Here is a 13,980-nt window from a genome sequence, read left to right as displayed (position 1 = left end):
CGTTTTGCTGCGTGGCTCAGACATTGAGGAACAGCGCTCGAAATAAAGCGAAACGCCCCGTGGGAGCCGTAAAAAGTAATACTAGACTACCTTGGTATTTTCGTAAACCTTTAAGCAACTGCGGATATTGGATTAGTGGAGACGTCAAAGGCAGCAGAAAAACTTACAGCAAGATCATCTTGCAGAAGTCTGTTAAGTTAAAATAACTCTCATCAGTCTATCTTACGCCCGCGAAAGGACCTTCTTATAGTATCCGACCCAACCTGCCCTGCACTAACAAATTCCGTTTTATGCCTACAAAATTGTTTATTTTGTCGCTCCACTTGACCCTATGTCATCCATTTACTTTTTTTTTAGTATCTACTGAGATATCAGCTACCCCTGTTTGTTCTATAGCTGCAATACAAATACAAAATGCTTTCAGGCTCGACAATACACTCGTCGAAAGAAAATATATAGTAAAAGTATATTTTCTTTCGACGAGTTGAGATTGAGTTGACGAGTATCTCATTATCAACGCCTTACGTGTAAGTTACTACAGTACTAGCTTCGCTTGTCAACGGCTAGGCTTTGCATATACCACATACCACTTCGGGCGTTGTGGTCGTATGATTCAGCCGTATGGCGTAATTCGTGAAGGTAAAGGAGGCCACTGATCAGCCAAGCTCTCTAAATTCGCGGTGCCTGATTTCGGAGAGTGACACGACACGAGAAGCGCCGCAAGAACGAACGTTCGACCAGCGAAACAACGAAACATGCGAGAGTTCAGGTCGACAAAGATAGCACGCGCCGTTGGTGGGTCCCCGGATCAAAGCTACAGCCCTTCTCCGAAACGAGCGCAGCAGCCGCTGAGAGGCGACACGAAGAAAACAAGATGCGCAGCAGCCACGCAACGACGAAAGACACACAAGGGTTCATCAAAGCATGCTAAGCAAAAATAACAGTAATAAACGACCGGGGGCATCTCAGACATGCGTCGAGGAGATGAAGGGAAGCAGAAAAATGGCCGAGACGAAGGGTACGATGGAGTCACACCGGAGACATCTGCGGACACAAAAGAGAAACAAAACCGCCCAGGGGGTGTTTCGGCCAGTTTCACTCGAATACACAGGCGGCAGAGGAGAGAAGCGGGGAGGAGGAGAGGTTCCGAAGAGACATTCGCGCTCGTCGAGATCTGTCACGCTGGGAGCTTTAAAAATAAATCCGCGAATCACACCTCCTCGGGTCCTTTAAGTACACTGGCGTTCGGCGCGGGGATGCGTCTCGCCAACTGGGCGTGATTTATAGCGGGTTAATTTTGGATAACACCGCGGCGTGCAGCCACGTAGATGGGAGCCGAGCCCCCGAATGAGCAGCGAATCGGCCTCCGTGTCTGCTCTGGCCGCGAAGTGGGGAAACGGGAGTGTTCTTTTCCATCAGGCCGTAAACGTGCCGGAATAACGGCATGCGACGCGTGACGCGAGCACAGCTCGAAAGAGAGGAGGACACGCTAGCATAGAGTGCAGCGCCCCCTTTTTCGTTGGTGACGTCAAAGCGCCGGTGCGCGCCGCTCACGTATGCGCGCCACATGCTTGCAATCATCGCGCCTTTGATATACGGCTCTGGGCGAGCCTAGCGAAAACGTGCTCCGTATTGAGGCTCGCGGTCGGTGAATTCACCGAACACCGCATACGCAGACCGAGACGAAGCACGTGCACTGGGCAGTCTATACCTGCGCGCGTCGTGGAGGCTTTGGGTGCAAACCGAAAGAGCAGCGCGACGTCTGACGAATACATTTCCGCAAGCGTACGCCTGGGTATCGGAAACCTATACTGGACAGGCATATACACAAAGTCGGTTCGTGCTTTGCTAGCTCTTGAACAAAACTTCGCTTCTGCGTGACGAGGAAAAAAAAACAAGAAAAAAAATTGCCCGCAGCTTCCCTCGGGGGAACACTGAGGAGGATGCAGAGCATATAATTGGTTAACGGGGTGTTAAAGTGCGACTTACTTGGGTCGATGGCTAAATTGGTTAACGTGGTTGTGAAATGGGGTGTTAAATTGCGACTTACTTGGGTCGATGGCTAAATTGGTTAACGTGGTTGTAGGAGGGGGTGTTAAATGAGTGAACACGTACACACGTATGCGAAAGGGCGGCGCTGGTCGAAGGGACGTCGATCATTGTGTTTGTGGATTCGTTGGAATTCATTTCACCGCGACCTTGGACGTCGACGCGCCGTACAAACCAACCGACGAGCGGCAACTGAGCGAGCGAGCGCCGACCTTGAGTATATATACAGCACGACGGCGCATGCACTGTCAGCTGTTGAATGTTCTCGAAGCGCGACGCCACATGCGCGTCCACTGGAGAATCAGGAGAATTGTAGATGTCGAACGCGGTGTGTAGAGGAGGAAGGGTGCACAGATGGTGAAGGAGTGAAGCGCGCGCGGTGTGTAGAGGAGGAAGGGATGCACAGATGGTGGAAGAGTGGGCGACGGCGCGACGGCGCATGCGCGCGCGTCAGCTGTCGAATGTTCGAGAAGCGGTGCGGACGGCGCGGACGGCGCACTACAAGGCGCGAGTATAAGATGCTTCCGCATCTAAAAAAACGAAGCAACTTAACACAGAGCAAACAAGCGCATGTGGGCTAACAGGTTACTTAGTTCAAGCAAAAGAAAACCATCAGTACGAACTAGCGTGAGCGCTAGCGCATACTTTTCGAAAAGCCGAGGCGGAAGGGAAGAAGCAGCAATAAACCGAGGTCGCGACGCGCAGCAGACCTCTCGCGCTTGAGCGCGCCGATATCGGCACGCAATCGCGTCCGCTACTTCCCCCGCGCGAACACGATCGCACTCGATAGCTGGAGCGCGTGGGGGGCTGCGCGCCGAGCCGTAAACGACAACCCGTCGGGGCGAAGAGACGATGTGTGTGAAACGAGGGCGCCGCCAAGAACGCTCTCTTTAATAGGAGCGACTGACGCGATGCCGGTGGCATCTTCTCGCCGTGCGTCGACGGAGAAGAACGCACACGGACGTATTCGCCCGGGCAGACACAGGCGCTGCGAGGGTGTCGTATCTTGGCCGGAAGGATGGCGGCTACACTTCGACAACGGCTCCATCTTTCGATGATACTTTCAGTTTCAAACGCCGTCGCGGTTCCCTGTGGTTACAATGCTTGGCTGCTGACTCGAAAGACGCCGGTTCGATCCCGGCAGCGGCGATTTCAGAGCACGGTGAAGAGCTCCGGAACATCTAAATTATCCGTAGCAGTCCAGTCCACTACCACATCTGTTATAGCTGAGTCGCTTGGGGACGTTCAACACTATACAAGTAAACCGACACACAAGCGATACTTTCATATGGACGAGATATAACACACGGCGAGAGTATCTAAAGTGAGATGGGGTTGCGGTGAGCGGGGGACGTAAGGGAGGGTGGTAAGGAAGTGGGTGAAGCTGGTGTTTTCGCAAGTAATATTATAGCCAGGTACAACAGAACATGGTACTTGCATCGCAGTACTACAATAAGCGGAGACGAGAGAGTAACGCCCGAGAAGTAGGTGTTCACAAGCTATGGACACAATCTGATCAGACGTGGGCTCCGGAGCATGATGCGCGTAAAAATATGCTTTCCGATGAGGTCTTTTCACTTAAGAGTGAGAGTAAATTGACCTGAGCAGTGTAGGGATTAAAATAAGTGAAAAACTAAAAAATGACCATGGTGCTGTGTCGTCCATTTCCTGACTGCACGCGCAAGTTCTTCCCTAAGAGTTACGGTACCCTAAACCCACTGCAAGTGTCGGAGTGAACTGCAGCCTCAGCCGAGTTCGATGCTTTCGCGATACTGCTTCAACATCAAGAAAGCATCGGTGACATCAATATACCAAGATGACTATCGCACATCGATACGCCGACACAGCCGCATTCGCAGCGATAGCGTCGCTTCATCCATACAGCCTGGCCCCCGCCTTTGGATCCCTACCGTCGCGCCCGACCTCGATTCAGGCGCGGACGACGTGGGCCACCCACATTCGGAAATACGACGCGTCCGCGGGCGAAGAATCATCCACCGGGCTGAAACGCATGGGCGAATTTCAATGCTCAAACAAGGCGTTATTCCTACGTCTTTCCGTGGAAGCACGCCTCGCAGCTCGCCCTTGATCGACGCCCACCCGCCCTGATGCGCGAAGAGCCGCGTTACCACGGCGAAATAAAGCGGACGCGAGCTGGCTGGCCTGCGAACGTATAACGTTCTTTTTGCATATCGGAGCATTCCCCGCCTCCGTGCACTCTCGGCGGATCTATGACGCCCACAGGAACACACCGAGGAGTATTGGCCAAGGCTGCGGCGGAATCGGCGAGATTTCGCCGAAAAAAAAAGGGGGAGAAATACCGCGGGCCCGATGCGCCTGCAACGCCTCACGTCTCGCTTAGCGTTTCGCGGCACGTGCGCATCCCACAGGGCTTGCAGTGACACACGGTGCGGTGGTGCACGAAACAGCTGACACGCGGCCTCGTCTCGCCTTCTTGGACGCCTCTGAACTAGGAATCAAGACGAACGGTTCGAGAACAACGGAAGGAATGTCGCGCGTTTGCAAATCGCACGTAGGTCTGTGCAACACGGCAAGTCAGCGCTAAGAAAATGAAATGAGAAATTTCGCTGAATTTACCCAAATGCCACCCTTGAAACGCGAGCTATACCAGCAGCGAGTGTGTAGCTGAGGACGTTTGCTGTTGCATCACTGATAATTATAATACTACTAATAACAAAAGGCATGAGATAGCCCGGCAAGCCTCTGATTGATTGATATGTGGGGTTTAACGTCCCAAAACCACTATACGATTATGAGAGACGCCGTAGTGGAGGGCTCCGGAAATTTCGACCACCTGGGGTTCTTTAACGTGCACCCAAATCTGAGCACACGGGCCTACAACATTTCCGCCTCCACCGGAAATGCAGCCGCCGCAGCCGGGATTCGAACCCGCGCCCTGCGGGTCAGCAGCCGAGTACCTTAGCCACTAGACGGCAAGCCTCTGCAGATGGCAGTTCTAGCCCAACCAGAAGGCCTTCAAGTCGAGCCGAAATTTTGACAAGGACAAACGTGCACAAATTTAGAGACGCGAGTATAATGTTGTGGTTCGTAAGTCAGATATACTGTGTGATATGTAGAAGCAACAGACATCAGCATAGCCAAGTACCAACATGCAAGCTAAAGAATGCTTTAGTCAACGTGAAGGAGAAGTTGTAGAGAGAAAATTTCCCCGGTCTTGTTCATGCCATGTATGGGCTGCCACGACTGTGACAACCAGTACATCGGGCCAAACTAGTGATTTCAATAAAGGAGTTGAACAACACGGGCCATGCAACTACGCGTAGCCTCGAATGCCCTCACTGAACACGTGGAATATACAGGCCACCGAATTGACGGATCAAGCGCCTGTCCAAAGAAAAGAAGCTTGCATCATGCCTGCACCTGGGATCCAGATGCAGACGACTGCACATACGCTCAACACGAGTAGGAGTGATGGGATACTTCTGACTATGTACTTTGGCTGCTTACGTGCGTCGCGTACTTAAGCGTACTTGAATAAGCCGTGCCTTTCTTATGCCTTTTATTGCGAACAAGGCTCCCGTATCGGGTGTCGAGACTTCCGCAAACAGCAAACCGTGTTCTATTGGTCGGTGTATCCTTTCGCGTTCACACTAAGCAGCAACAGTTATGCGCAGCTTTTTTTTTTTTTTTTGCTTCTATTGTAGCAGTTCACTGTAGTTGCAGCAGAAAGAACTACTTTTTAAACTTTGATCAATGGCAGTGCTTATTTTTGTGACGGTGGGACAAACTGCTGTCGCTTTCCATGATCCGGACAGGTTTGCTTTAGAAATTCCCCGACTTTTGCAGAAGGGTCGAAATTCCCCAACTTTTCTAGGTATTCCAGGTTGGGAGACACCTTGGTAATGGAATGGAAACATGCAGGCCCGTGAACGAGATTTCAGTAGGCCCGTATGCTTGGACTGTATTTCGACTCCCCCCGTAACGCTTTTCCAAAGTACAATGTTCTTGATTGCGTGTTTCTGGTCTGTAGGTGCCGTGTTGACATAGGCGTGGTCACACGCATTTCCTTAATATAAAATACAAGGCATCCGAAATTATGCGACTCACATATGACACGTTGTCTCAAAACCACGCTCTTGTTAAGTACATAATTGCAACGTACCTGGGCAACGGAAACGCAATGAGTATACATTGAAGAACAGATTATTGACTCAAGACTAAGATAGACAAACCAGAGCGGAGCACCTGATTTTGCTTTTTTTTTTCTCGTAATTCTCCTTTCAGCGTGGTGGGTAGAAACTCTATCAAGGCGCTGTCGACAACGTCCCGCTATTTTAGTATCGCGGACGTACTTATCCGAGCAGTCTTGTCTGTCGTTACCCCGATCTCCTTATCCCTCGGCTGCTGCGAGTGCTTTCTCTCTTCAGCTGCTCGTTTCCTTTCCCTGTCACTCCTCCAAACTCTGCCTTGCGCCAGGCCCTCGGGCCTCAATAAAATACCGTTTGACATGCGCCCCCACCCTCACCCTCTGTTCACGCCCTTTCTCATCCATATACCCTTTCTCTCCTTCAACACCGTGCCCTCATACAGGGCGCCCCCGCTCTCCGCCTAAGTTGGGCCCTATACAAGACGTTGTGTACGGCGGCACGAGGGACAAAGTTATCCTCTAGTGTTTCTCCCTCGAGCTTCTAAAAAAAAAGAACAAAGAACGAAACAAACAAAAAACAAAAGAAGGCGGGAGGTAGTTCGATGTATGTCGACAAAGTAACAAAAACGCGGTACGAAATGCTGGGGAAAGTAGAAGAAGGTAGACGCAAAAATAACAAAAAAAAATATTTTTAAGAAAGAGGGGAAGGAAGGTAAGCGGCCAGGCCACCCGCATAACACACCCGTGCCCGGATGGAGCCTCTGGAAACGCACAATTTCGCTGCGAGTGTTGGAACATATCTTTTACTTCTTTTTTTCTTTCCTCCCAGCCCTCTCACTGATGGCGCTCGCGTATAAATATAGCGGACCGCTGTAGCGGTAGCCGTAAGCGGGCGATGCTGCAACCCCGGCTTCCCGAACCTTCGGTATACGCCCTCGGCTCGTGGCTATCATCGGCTTGTTAACTGCAGATCAGCGCCTGGTTTGCGGCCTTGCAGTGGTTCGGTTGTGCATCTGCCTCGGGACTCCTCCAGGTCATCGGCCTCGATCAGTAACTGTACTTTTGCACAACAAGCTTGGTATAGTGAAACGATTCGTCGCGTACTGACGCCACTGCCGCGCAGCTACTGGAAAATGGACGCTTTGCAAAATAAATGTGATCTACGTAATATACATCTTGCCTGTGAACAAGTGCCGGCAGAGGTTTGATCACTATCAAGGCGGCATGAAAACTTCAAACTGGGCACCTAAGTTACACGATTATTATGTCCATTATCTGAATAAATTTTCGTGCATTGCGAACGAGGGAGACAATCAGATTATGAAACACGCTTCATCATTAAACTTTGACGTAATTTTTTTATATGCCCTTAACCTAAGCGTGTGTTTCTTTGAATATTGCCCGCACGGTCGTCATGGCCGTGAGTCGGATCCGCTTATTAGCCTCTTGGCTACCACGGCGGTGCCGATCAATCCGGTGCCCGATAAATAAGGGAAGTATGCACTCTCTGGGCATGGTCCGTGTTCTAGAACAGCATTACGAATCGCCGGAAGCAGCAATTTCGCTCAACCTGACAGACCTCCTTTCGCAACAAATGTCAAAATTAATGTTGAACGACAAAGCATATATAGCCTATACGTGCTAACACGTGATGTACGCGCTGAAGAAGAAAACAAAAGTGCTGGGGCAGCAGTGGTGCAAAGACTCCGGAAACAGCAAAGCTGCTGACGTTCTGCTCCTCTTTTCTCTCCTTCTCTTCACGACTTCTTTTTCGCACACCCTTGCTATAAAACGGTACACATGGCTATATGCTATGCTTTCCTTCTCTCCTTGACTCCTTCTCTTTCCTCTCTCTCTCATCTTTATACTCCCCTTCCTATTCCCCAGCGTAGGGTAGCGAACCGGGCATGTGCCTGGTTAACCTCGCTGCCTTCTCTCTTGTTGTTCTTGTCCTCCTCCTTGTTTCGACCTGTCTGTATTTCTTTCTCTCTTTTTTTGCTTTCCCTCTATACCTTCCTCGTTCTGTCACCGATAGCAACACAATCGTATACGGTTCCCATAAAAGCTTATTCTGCTAGCGTGCCTGAATAGCCGAGTACAATAAAGAGAGAAAAACCAGGATAGCCACATGGTTACGACGCTCATCTTAGAGCCATGGGTACACGGGTTCGAATCCCGCACCTCACCAAGAAATTCGATTTTTTTTACTCAATATTTCACTGCTTTTCAGTGCTCCCTCTTTTCCTTCTCGAACGTTCTCTCTCACTTTCTCTCTCTGTGTACTCGTTCTCTGCGCCAATCCGAGTAATTATATCCCACACCGGACGAATCTGCACACGTGTAAGAGTGGAGCAGGAGATGATGACGGGCCATGTCATTGCGTTGCGTGCGCTAAACTTTCACAAGGTCGTTCATGATGATGATGATGATCATTTCTGTTCGCTACTAACGGCGTTTTTTTTTTCGAGCTAACAAACAGCGATGCTGTCACAAACGACGGCGCATTCGCCGACAGCAGCAACATTAGCGCTCGTACAAGTTGCCAGTGCGAGGCACGCGCGAAAAATAATCCTGGTTCGAGAGCATCAATAAACAACTGCTTTCGAGGGTCCTGCTGATACACCCGCGTCCTGACAAGCCCTCTGGAGAACGGCCTTTGCCTTTCCTCTGCGCATTATTTCCACTGTGATCGTTTTAGATAGCGACTCAGGCTGTATTCAGTGCTACAGATTACTGTTTCCATGTGCAACGTGGCCCACCTCCCCCTCCCCCCAGATATAGTAAAACCAAACAGCTCAGCTGAATACGTCCGCACAGTGATATCAATGCTGGCTTTCCTGAACTTCCGATAAATAGGCTACGATATGGGTCTTGGAATAACCGGCTCGTTACTTTGGTTAAGCTGAAGAGCAGTCGAGTGGCTACTGGAAGATAAACCCTTCAACGTTACCGAGGTCTCCTCAAAATGCGTCGCATCATACAAACTATAGTTGTAACTGCAGAATTCGTAGGATTTATTCTGACTAATGTAACAATATTTCGCGTCTCCCGAGCCAAAACCACGATATCATTATGGTACGCCGTAGTGGAGGGAGGACTTCAAAATTTTTGACGATCTGGTGTTCTTTAAAGGGGTGGTTGCCATCAAGTTTCTGCCTTTCGCGTGCTTTGTAGTAAATGTTTATTATTACTCTGGGAAGCGTGATACACGCTCCAAGGATATCGCATTCTCGCTAAATAACATGATATCACGCTATTCATATGAACGACTTCCAGTTTTGGTGTTTGGGCGCCGAACTGGACAGCGTCGTCACACTGTGAGAAGCTTGCACACGTGGGCCCACAAATGTGTGACGCACACGGTGCAGCGTCATCTGCTCTCCCTCTCTCTCTCTCTCAAACACACACACACACACACACACACGCACACACACACGCACACACACACGCACACACACACGCACGCACACACACACACACACACACACACACACACACACACACACTAGCAACCGTCCGGATGCCTTGCGAACTCGCTAAAATCGACATATTGTGACATCTCATGCTACCGTAAGCTGGTATGCCACATAAAGCAAATAGGTGTGCGAACAAACTAAAATAAGTGCTAAGCTCAAACACTGTGAACCGTTCATGATGGCTCGGTAGAAGTAAAAGAGCTGTGTAAGATATAGTGAGGCGGTTGCATAGTATTCCGTAGCCAATGCGCATCTTGACCCGTCACTCTACCGAACCGTACCGCAGCACCGCAGTCAGTCTTTGACGCGTGAGTTGCTTGTATTGGCATACATTTGTGATCTCTCGCACCGTATCAGAGTCTTTCGGGGCCAAAGACTATGGTGGCTGCTAGCGGTGCACTCTCAGCCACAAGTGGTGCTCCATGCAATGCGAACCAGCGTCGCGTCCTCCGGGGAGGAAGCGAGCTCGCTGCGGGGCAACGTGCGCGTTCCCATATGAACAGGGCAGGCGAGAGAAAAAAACACAGGAAGCCCTGCGGGCGGAAGCAGCTTCTCGGCGATCCATCAGCGACACGTCACGACCAACCCGGCAGACACCACGACGACAGCGCCCTCGTAAGGCCGGGCAGGTATACAAGCTACGGTCACGCGTGGTTCAAGAGCGCGACAGCACTGTACGGGGTTCACGTGCATGGGAAACGTGATTGCGCTTAGAAGCAACGAATAGAAAACGAATAACAATGCATGAATTAGATAAACAAGGAATTAAATACACAAGCGCACGTCCTCGCCTATAATAAGGTGATCTGATCATAATTGAAACTGTACTGAACTTTCAACTACATTCACTCTTCACATCACATCATCAGGCGTCTTTAAGGAAACGCAACACCACTTTCGTTGCCTCTCGGAACTGGAATGGGCAGCGCCATGGTCCCAATACCTCCTCGACAGTCAAATCACTTCTGTCTAGTTGATTTAGAACACTACAGTGGTGAAGCCTCTCTTTCGTGTATGCCGAGTGCCACATAAAAGGTGTTCAATAATTACGCGTCAACCCAGACAGTTACTTTTTTCTCCTCCTCTTTATAACTTCCGCTCCCCCTCTTCCCTTGCTCAGTGCGAAGTAGCCTACCGGGGCTCAGCCCTAGTTAACATTCCCGCCTTTCTCCGTATTCTCTTTCTCTCTCTTTTTTTTTATTTTCAACCATATTTTTGATTATATATACGTTGTCTATGTGTTTCGAGCTGTCGATTCATTTGTTCTCGCACTGCCATTTGCTAGCCTCTTGCATGATTAATTCAACTGGCAAAGTGACCGCCCTGGACAGGCGTTGGTCTCCGGGCCAACATCGACGCCCTTATATTTCTGGGCAAATTTTCCGTTAAAAAAATGCACTTTTTGAGAAGTTCGTATAAATTTCCTTATACATTTGTCCTACAAGCTGGGGAAGATATGGAATTTTCTGTTTCATGCAATATGGTTCAATGAATTTCTGCAGAATCAAGTAAGTATCGAGGCTATTCATGTTAAAACACTGGTCGTGAAAACACGGACGCAGGAGAAACGTCAAGACACGACAAACGTTTCTCTCTTGTGTGCGTGTTTGCGCGCCTAATATTAGGCGTGAATTCACGTTAAGAAATCTGTTTTAACGTGAATGTGCGCCCAATTAAATGAATCGAGCGGACCCCTTTACATAATCTACAAGTGCGCCTCCCTGCGCTGCCCATTCGCCCAGCTAATGGCGGCACATACAGTTCTTTTAGTAAAGAAGAGGTCCTATAGTTACACGTGCTGGTGCTCGCCTATCATGCGTGTTTATATCAAGACAGCTGCGTCTACATCTTTCCGTGCCACAGCGCAAGCAAAGTGCGCTTGAACGCGCCGTTCTCCGGAGCGACGAGCAGCCACTAGTCAGGCAACCTGCATCGCAGGAAAGCTAGGTTTACAATTATGAAAAGGGTGTATTTGATTAAGGAAAGCGTATTTCGAAGGTTTTCGGTTCCAATCGCACCAACGGAAAGGGCTATTTTCGGGCCACTTCAATTCATTTCAACTTACGTCACAATTAGTGCAGTACAGTTAAAAACATGTGGTTTCCTTAACCGGGCCATCTGTTCAATTAATTATGACGAATAAATAAAACATGACACTTGTACAACAATTTTCCTTCTTTCGTTCGCATGGAGAGATGCATGAAAACGAGTTCGAGCTCCGACTCGGCCCGTTTAGTGGTGTAGTACACTCTAGTAGTGTTCAAGTAAGCGAAGCCTACGCGGCCCACGCTTCCGTCCTGTTACACTTATGTCGCAACATTCTCGGTCACCTGCGAAACGGCGGGATGTCGCGAACACAAGGCAAGCGGACACCTTCACGGAAAAAAAAAAAAAGACGTCACCCACTGCGAGCAGCAAGGCCCACCGCCATAACACAGAACACTAGAGAAGCCATCACGAAGCGATCGAGCAGCTTACTTTGCTGATGTCGTCCATGCTGCTCACTCGACCATTGGAGTCGCCGCCGCGGCTCGACCGAGACGACTTAGGAGTGGGGCTCTGGTTTGTGTTTGCGGGAGCAGGGAGGGTAGGGTGGACAAAGAACAGACAACATTCAGAGCACAAACAAAGACACAAGGCGCACAAGGACACACGCGCGGTTTTCAATCGCACGATAGACAGAAAGAAAATAAATAAAAACACGCATGCGCACATCAAACAAGACAAGTGGCAAGGAAATGAACAGCACTGCAACAGAGCACATGACGCACACTATAGTCAATGCGCTACCACAGATATACCAGCATATAAACACGGTTACGCCTCGCCAAGTGCGGAGAAACTGGATGGCTTTGCGGAAATCTTAACGCTGTCTTCGATTGACGAGCAAATGACAAAGTAGGTTGGATAATGTGGTCCGTTCTTTGAGTACATTCACACTATACTAAGAAGAGAGATGACACCTGCACACCGTGACGAGCCGGTCGTGTATGCCATCATTCCCCAAAAACGAACATATCAAAACGAACTCGTTATTCCGTCGTTGTGCGAGGAATTCCTTAAGGCGGCGTATCGATAGAAGTTTAGATTAAGAAAAGGGAAGCGGCTTTCTTAAGATATAATTGATTGATATGTGGGGTTTAACGTCCCAAAACCACCATATGATTATGAGAGACGCCGTAGTGGAGGGCTCCGGAAATTTCGACCACCTGGGGTTCTTTAACGTGCTCCCAAATCGAGCAACACGGGCCTACAGCATTTTCGCCTCCATCGAAAATGCAACCGCCGCAGCCGGGATTTGATCCCGCGACCTGCGGGTCAGCAGCCGAGTACCTTAGCCACTAGACCACGGCGGCGGGGCATTTCTTAAGATATATGCGATACCATTTCAGGGACCAAAGATGCCTTGACCCTCAAGCGGAACGCAGGCGCCGACCCCTCATCCCGAACTGTTCTCATATCGTAGGTCCAAGTGCAGCCCAATAATAAACTTCTGGCAACAACTAAGGCAGCCGGCAACTCAAGGGGACATTCTATAACGGAAATTGAAGCCTGCAGTGAGAAAGACGTGACGCGGGCCCAAAAACTACGCAGCGTAAGCGAACCAATAGACATACGCGCACGTAAGGTCAAGCCCGACAAAAAACAAATAAAAACAAAAAGCGAAGCGGCCAGCGGAGGAAAAAGGAAAAAAAAAAAGAAAATGAGGACGAAATGGGCCGACCGCAGAGTGGTGCGGCCACCGATATTACACGAGCTTTCGCAGAGGTGAACGGCGCCGCGGCATGGAGAGAACGCGGAGCATTAATCCGAGATTTACAATGCGCTCCCGCCAAACGCCGGCATGCGGACACACCGCACTCTGCGATGGCGCATTTGGGAGGCAAAAGAGACTGCCGCCGTCCCACGCGCTCAGCCAAGGTCAGCTGCTACGCACTCACAAACACCGAGCTACCGGACCTGAGGATTGCGGGACAGCTTCGGCGGCGGGGGTCGCGCTTCAAAAGCTAGCGCCCGTGGAGCGGACGCAGGGCCGTTCCGAAACCTCGGCTCACGCAACTTCGCTTGCCCTTAAGGTAAACACTAAATACATTGAGATCGGGAAATGAAGTCTGCAAGAACTCTACTGTCATTGCTCTAGTCATCATATGCTCGTTACTAAACAAAAAAATGAAATTTTATTTCTCTTATCCTCCTTTTCGAGTTTCAAGCCGCGACTCTCCTAAATGTCACCCCACGCAGCGAATTTCGAGGTATTTCATTTCTTTCTTCTTTGCATTTTCATTATCGCGCTTGTGGCGTGATGCCTCTCAGAACGCAGTGTGA

At 49.9% G+C, this 13,980-nt stretch overlaps 1 protein-coding gene across 4 annotated transcripts in view; it reads right to left on the bottom strand.

Moving 5' to 3' along the window:
• The window catches only part of LOC119186379 (AT-rich interactive domain-containing protein 3C), a 236,714-nt gene that overhangs the window by 87,183 nt on the left and 135,551 nt on the right, over positions 1 to 13,980 (bottom strand). For 2 of the 4 annotated variants that reach the window (XM_075893212.1, XM_037435017.2), the window contains one exon: positions 12,133 to 12,213. The exons of the other annotated variants lie outside the window; for them this stretch is intronic. In XM_075893212.1, coding sequence (XP_075749327.1) covers positions 12,133 to 12,213 — 81 coding nt within the window. The remainder of the gene's footprint in view (positions 1 to 12,132; positions 12,214 to 13,980) is intronic. 4 annotated transcript variants of the gene reach the window in all.

The sequence above is a fragment of the Rhipicephalus microplus genome, chromosome 1 (genome assembly GCF_043290135.1).
Source record: "Rhipicephalus microplus isolate Deutch F79 chromosome 1, USDA_Rmic, whole genome shotgun sequence".
Lineage (NCBI taxonomy): Eukaryota > Metazoa > Arthropoda > Arachnida > Ixodida > Ixodidae > Rhipicephalus > Rhipicephalus microplus.
The sequence above is the reverse complement of the archived record's forward strand: the minus strand, read 5'-3'. Positions and strand labels throughout refer to the sequence as shown.